The sequence below is a fragment of the Salmo salar genome, chromosome ssa15, assembly GCF_905237065.1.
Source record: "Salmo salar chromosome ssa15, Ssal_v3.1, whole genome shotgun sequence".
Lineage (NCBI taxonomy): Eukaryota > Metazoa > Chordata > Actinopteri > Salmoniformes > Salmonidae > Salmo > Salmo salar.
The window spans coordinates 102,991,875-102,999,342 of NC_059456.1; the positions used below are offsets into that span (position 1 = coordinate 102,991,875).

At 43.1% G+C, this 7,468-nt stretch overlaps 1 protein-coding gene across 1 annotated transcript; it reads right to left on the minus strand.

The window, feature by feature from the left end:
- Nucleotides 1-160: 160 nt before the first annotated feature.
- On the minus strand, nucleotides 161-7,109 carry atp5f1 (ATP synthase, H+ transporting, mitochondrial F0 complex, subunit b). Its single transcript, NM_001139691.1, is given in 7 exon segments — nucleotides 161-399; nucleotides 1,965-2,144; nucleotides 2,560-2,685; nucleotides 4,410-4,573; nucleotides 5,441-5,583; nucleotides 5,845-5,881; nucleotides 7,028-7,109. Coding segments are annotated over 7 exon segments (756 nt in total). The 5' UTR covers nucleotides 7,056-7,109; the 3' UTR covers nucleotides 161-321.
- Between the last annotated feature and the right edge of the window lie 359 nt (nucleotides 7,110-7,468).

Sequence of the window (7,468 nt, forward strand, 5' to 3'; positions counted from 1 at the left end):
ACCTACAGTACAGCATTAGAATCTGTCAAAACTGTGTCTGGTATAACAACTTGCTGCCATTTTGCTAAGAAACAAATCCCAGATTGTCGCTTTGAACCAACAAATATTATCAACAGCATTATGAGCCGGGTTAATAACGACAAACTAGAAGGTAGGTGAATAAAATTAACCTTTTATTTTATGATCAGTCGATGTGTATATACACTCATAACATGGACAGAGACCATATCGTTAAGAGGAAATAGTTGATTTGTAATGAAAAGTGGCCATCAATGAGTTGGGGGTTCAGTGGCGACGGTCTAGAGACAGTACAGTGGTGAGTTATGCAGCGGTCTTAGCCTGCTGGACTTTAGCCAACACCTTCAGGTCTGTGATGCACTTGGCGATACTCGCTTTCTCCTGAAACACAGAACGAACAAACGGGTAGTCAGACAGAAAGGCATGAGCAAGGTCAAGGGTCAAATATAAATATACATAACACACACACACACACACACACACAGCTCAAAAAAATAAAGGGAACACTTAAACAACACATCCTAGATCTGAATGAAATAAATAATCTTATTAAATACTTTTTTCTTTACATAGTTGAATGTGCTGACAACAAAATCACACAAAAATAATCAATGGAAATCCAATTTATCAACCCATGGAGGTCTGGATTTGGAGTCGCACTCAAAATTAAAGTGGAAAACCACACTACAGGCTGATCCAACTTTGATGTAATGTCCTTAAAACAAGTTGTTGGATGGAGCGAGACATGATGTCCCAGATGTGCTCAATTGGATTCAGGTCTGGGGAACGGGCGGGCCAGTCCATAGCATCAATGCCTTCCTCTTGCAGGAACTGCTGACACACTCCAGCCACATGAGGTCTAGCATTGTCTTGCATTAGGAGGAACCCAAGGCCAACCGCACCATCATATGGTCTCACAAGGGGTCTGAGGAGCTCATCTCGGTACCTAATGGCAGTCAGGCTACCTCTGGCGAGCACATGGAGGGCTGTGCGGCCCCCCAAAGAAATGCCACCCCACACCATGACTGACCCACCGCCAAACCGGTCATGCTGGAGGATGTTGCAGGCAGCAGAACGTTCTCCACGACGTCTCCAGACTCTATCACGTCTGTCACATGTGCTCAGTGTGAACCTGCTTTCATTTGTGAAGAGCACAGGGTGCCAGTGGCGAATTCGCCAATCTTGGTGTTCTCTGGCAAATGCCAAATGTCCTGCATGGTGTTGGGCTGTAAGCACAACCCCCACCTGTGGACGTCGGGCCCTCATACCACCCTTATGGAGTCTGTTTCTGACCGTTTGAGCAGACACATGCACATCTGTGGCCTGCTGGAGGTCATTTTGCAGGGCTCTGGCAGTGCTCCTCCTTGCACAAAGGCGGAGGTAGCAGTCCTGCTGCTGGGTTGTTGCCCTCCTACGGCCTCCTCCACGTCTCCTGATGTACTGGCCTGGCTCCTGGTAGCGCCTCCATGCTCTGGACACTACGCTGACAGACACAGCAAACCTTCTTGCCACAGCTCGCATTGATGTGCCATCCTGGATGAGCTGCACTACCTGAGCCACATGTGTGGGTTGTAGACTCCGTCTCATGCTACCACTAGAGTGAAAGCACCGCCTGCATTCAAAAGTGACCAAAACATCAGCCAGGAAGCATAGGAACTGAGAAGTGGTCTGTGGTCCCCACCTGCAGAACCACTCCTTTATTGGGGGTGTCTTGCTAATTGCCTATAATTTCCACCTGTCGTCTATTCCATTTGCACAACAGCATGTGACATTTATTGTCAATCAGTGTTGCTTCCTAAGTGGACAGTTTGATTTCACAGAAGTGTGATTGACTTGGAGTTACATTGTGTTGTTTAAGTGTTCCCTTTATTTTTTTGAGCAGTGTATATACACATATACACACACACACTCTAGTCAAATATGTAATGTTCCCATCTCTAACCCACCTGCTGGGGGGTGATGCTGGTGACAACGTTCTTCTCCACCCAGTTAACCATGTGTTCCTGCTCCATGCGGCGGTGAAGGGTCTGCAGGGCGATCTGGTAGTCCAGCCTCTTCTTCACCTCGTTGGTCACCATGTGGACCCTCTCCCTGCGGTTGGTCTCCAGTAGCATGGCCACATTGTTCTGAGGAGGAAGACAGGAGTAGAGGACAGTGGAAGACAGGAGAAGAGGACAGTTGAAAACATTAGTACACCATCTCATGTCAAAATCATCCCGTCATTAGAGTCGGGTTTCCCAGACGCAGAGAAAGTCAAGTCCTGGACTAAAAGACTCTATTAAAAACAGATATTCTCCATTGAGAATGCTTTTTAATCAAGGTCTACCCTCAATTAAACTTGTGTCCAGAAAACCAGCCCTAGGAGTGGTTACGCAGACTAAAAACCATATTCAATAGGTCTCTTATCAAATGCTTTTTAAATTGGCTTGATTTCACCTAATTTGGGTGTGTATGGTCGAGCCTAGGTTTTACCTCAGATTCAAACACGGTCTTGAATGCATACAGGAAACCCACGTTCTAACCTGCATTGGTCACACTCACCCTCTTAGCATCAAATAGCATCTGACGTCCCTCTGCCCTCCACTGCTCCTTCTTCTCATCCTGGATGGCCTGAGCCAAGCTGGTCATGGCCAGGTCCTTCACTTCCTGAGCCTTCTGAACTTTCTCCTGCAAAAAAAAAACCCACACAGCCGACGTCAGAAGGTCAGGGTCACAGGTCAGCTATGAGACTACGCGCCTCAGGAGGGACACAGCATATGACGGACAGTTTGCAGTACGGATCCATTTCCTCAAACATATGAAAATGTCTCAGGACTGGCCGGCATTAACCTGTTGGGGCTAGGGGGCAGTATTTTCACGGCTGGATAAAAAAACGTACCCGATTTAATCTGGTTACTAATCCTACCCAGTAACTAGAATATGCATATACTTATTATATATGGATAGAAAACACCCTAAAGTTTCTAAAACTGTTTGAATGGTGTCTGTGAGTATAACAGAACTCATTTGGCAGGCAAAACCCTGAGACAGATTTTGACAGGAAGTGGATACCTGATGTGTTGAATTACCTTTAAGCCTATGCCATTGAAACACACAGGATCTTATTAATGTTTTGGCACTTCCTATTGCTTCCACTAGATGTCACCAGCCTTTACAAAGTGTTTTGAGTCTTCTGGAGGGAGATCTGACCGAACAAGAGCCATGGAACGATGATGTCCGATTAGACTCCTGGCGCGCGAGTTCATGTTGGGTACCCTCGTTCCAATACGTTTTAAAAGAGAATGCATTCGTCCACCTTGAATATTATTCATGTTCTGGTTAAAAAAGGCCCTAATGATTTATGCTATACAACGTTTGACATGTTTGAACGAACGTAAATATATTTTTTCCCCTCGTTCATGACGAGAAGTCCGGCTGGCTTAGATCATGTGCTAACAACACGGAGCTTTTTTGAACAAAACTACATTTGTTATGGACCTGGGATTCCTGGAAGTGACATCTGATGAAGAGAATCAAAGGTAATGGATTATTTACATAGTATTTTCGATTTTAGATCTCTCCAACATGGCCGTTTGTATCGCAAAGCGTATTTTTCTGGGCGCAGTGCTCAGATTATTGCAAAGTGTGATTTCCCAGTAAGGTTATTTTTAAATCTGGCAAGTTGATTGCGTTCAAGAGATGTAAATCTATAATTCTTTAAAATGACAATATAATATTTTACCAATGTTTTCTAATTTTAATTATTTAATTTGTGGTGTTGACTTGACTGCCGGTTATTGGAGGGAAACGATTTCCTCAACATCAATGCCATAGTAAACCGCTGTTTTTGGATATAAATATGAACTTGATAGAACTAAAAATGCATGTATTGTCTAACATAATGTCCTAGGAGTGTCATCTGATGGAGATTGTCAAAGGTTAGTGCATCATTTTAGCTGGTTTTATGGTTTTGGTGACGCCTGTCTTTGAATTGACAAAACATTACACACAGATATTGTCAATGTACTCTCCTAACATAATCTAACTTTATGCTTTCGCCGTAAAACCTTTTTGAAATCGGACAACGTGGTTAGATTAAGGAGATGTTTATCTTTCAAAGGGTGTAAGATAGTTGTATGTTTGAAAAATTTGAATTTTGACATTTATTTGGTTTCAAATTTGCCGCTCTTGAAATGCACCTGCTGATGATAGGGTGCACCACGGGTGGCACGCTAGCGTCCCACATAGCCCCAAGAGGTTAAGGGGAGGGGCCAAAAAGCCTCAATTGTAAATTCAGTAGAAACGAGGCTGTGTGCATCTTTTAAGCAGTCCAGAGCACAACATGTATGATAAGAACTTCTGCAATTGATGATCAAATAAGCCAAACATACTCAGGAGAATAAATTCCCCACCTCATTCAGTTTGTCAGCGAAAGCCGCAACGTCGGGGCCGAACTTCCTGACACCGTAGATGATGACGGTACCCATGCAGGCAGCAGCGAAGGTCTCGTGGTTGATGATGTAGATCTCCTTGGAGAGGATGTACGTGAGCAGCCCAGCACCCAGCACGTAGGGCCCTGGAGACAACAGGACAGGAGTGAGGGAGAGTAGATGGGAGAGGAGGAAAGGAGGAGAAGAGAGAAGGAAAGGAAGAGAGAAGGAAAGGAAGAGAGAAGGAAAGGAAGAGAGAAGCAAAGGAAGAGAGAAGCAAAGGAAGAGAAGCAAAGGAAGAGAAGCAAAGGAAGAGAAGCAAAGGAAGAGAAGCAAAGGAAGAGAAGCAAAGGAAGAGAAGCAAAGGAAGAGAAGGAAAGGAAGAGAAGGAAAGGAAGAGAAGGAAAGGAAGAGAAGGAAAGGAAGAGAAGGAAAGGAAGAGAAGGAAAGGAAGAGAAGGAAAGGAAGAGAAGGAAAGGAAGAGAAGGAAAGGAAGAGAAGGAAAGGAAGAGAAGGAAAGGAAGAGAAGGAAAGGAAGAGAGAAGAAAAGAAAAGGAACAGAGAAGAAAAGAAAAGGAAGAGAGAAGAAAAGAAAAGGAAGAGAGAAGAAAAGAAAAGGAAGAGAGAAGAAAAGAAAAGGAAGAGAGAAGAAAAGGAAAGGAGGAGAGAAGAAAAGGAAAGGAGGAGAGAAGAAAAGGAAAGGAGGAGAGAAGAAAAGGAAAGGAGGAGAGAAGAGAGAAGAAAAGAGAGAAGAAAAGAGGAGGAGAAAGAGAAGAAGAGAAGAGGAGGAGATGAGGGGAGGAGGAAAGGAGAAGAGAAGAGAAGAGAAAGAATAGGAAGAGGAAAGGTGAGGGGAGTGAACGTTTATGGCCACATTCAGGCAAACATCGTTGATCATGTAGACAGAAATGTAATGAATAAAGCTGAAGTTATTATTCTACATGAGGCAAGTTTGTTCTCCATGTCATATTTCTATCTGAACATTGCTCCAGGTTTGGGGAAGTTCTGCTGACCTGTAACTCCAGTCTTGGGGTACAGGAGCTGGAAGAGCTCCTCAGGGATGATGCCGTGGCGCGTCTTGCCTCCCTTCTCTGGCAGAGCGGGGACTGGGGCCTGGCTGTTGGGGGACGTGTGGAGGTGGGACAGCTGGACCAGCCTGGGAGGACAGACAGACGACTTATTATAGGAACTACAGAGGATCTTCAACGTAGAGTGACCATTATAATTTTGTCACCCTTATTTCCGTTTATATGTCTATTTATCAAATACCAATGTTTGCCAAATCATAATAAAACTACTGGAACATAAAAATGAGATCTAGTGTTGTGAATTTGCATTTATTGATTTCCTGCATGTAAAACAAGCAGATGTATCTAGCTTCAATTAAAGGTTGGAAGTCATAATAGGAGATGCATACCCAGCGCCGAGGGGACCACTGCTTTTTACAGCATTGGCTGGAAGAGGAGAAAACAACAGTCAATAGAACTGAAAAGACAAATGTACAAATGTTTCGAATGTCACTAAAGTGTCAATGAAAGAAAAACATGTGGAGACCGTGGCTGCATGAAAGAGTGCCCTGTTGCTCAATTTTGAACATAATAGTAGAGATTAATATGGACATTTACTTATGCAATCAAACAAAGAGAATGTGCTTGTGAACTGTACACACTGACAAGCTTTAGCTAGACATCGTTAGTCAGCCGTCAAGCGTAATAGCCATGACATCTGCAAGCGTTACCATGCCAGCTAGTTTGCAAGCTTCCAGAATTCAATAGTCTCTAGCTTGCTAGTTACATGGTAGACGAGAAAAACTCCACAATGTACTTAACGTAAACTGACTTTTTTCAAAAACTGTTACATTATTTGATTTTTTTTTTTAAATGCATCATATCTGATAAAAAAAATATATCATTATTAAATAGATAAGCACAGATCCTAATCAGCAGCCAATTTGGAATTGAAGTGTCAGCCAATCAGCTCCTTTGTTGTTCAACGCTAGGTGCCATTCCATAATGGCTGCTGTGGCTACTGCAATCTAGAATGAGGTCAAAAGCTGCATTTTAATTAAACTAGCAGTCGTTCAATCTTCTCAGTGTAACAGTTGGGAGAATGGGACAATTCAAAGTGCAACGCATTTCTCCTCCCTGGATGAATGTATGTTTTCTGAGCCATATGTCGCTTCGGCTCCACAGTGTCTTAATCTACACAGAAATGTGGTCTGACCCTAGTGCAGTTGTAAACAAGCGGGTCAGATGTACTGGCTAGCCAAGGGCAGAGATCAGAGGCTAGTCTAGTTTACGTCAGTGGCTAACTTTAGTTTAACTAATATCGCAAAAAACAATGACTTACCTTGACATTTAGCTAACTATTTCAAAACCTTTTGCAATACCTACCCAAATTGGACAAATTAACATTTGCAAGTAACATTTATAGTTAGATTTACTAGCCGTCGTTAGCCTTGCTAGGTTTGCATGTTGCTCATTCAATGTGACTGCGGCCTTCTTCTCCTGACTTTACCCTTCAGATTCAAGTCAGCCACCTTTCGTGGCATTACTACTATTTCAACTCAATCTTATGTATAAAAGGCCGGCATTGCATACCTGAAACGAAAACGATCCTAGACAGCATGGTTGAAGACAAAGTGCCAAGTCCTTGGTTAACTGGGCACTGCTCTCTTCGTGCCCTTCTACTGCAAAGAGCCACAAGAATGGCGGACGAATGGGAAAGCCTTGTCAAACATCGCGAGACTCTATGCCTTCGTAAACGGGATTTGTGTGTCCGGGTCAAATCATATTGTCCGGTTGGTTGTTCAATGTTTTATTCACTAGGTGGCACACAACAAACATAGATTTGACCTTTTGCTACACGGCATATTAGTAAAGCTCCTAAATATAGTTGCAGTCAATGATGGGAAAGGTACCCAATTGTCATACTTGAATAAAAGTAAAGATACCTTATATAGAAAATGAGTCAAGTAAAAGTGAAAGTCACCCAGGAAAATACTACTTGAGTAAAAGTCTAAAAGTATTTGCTTTTAAATA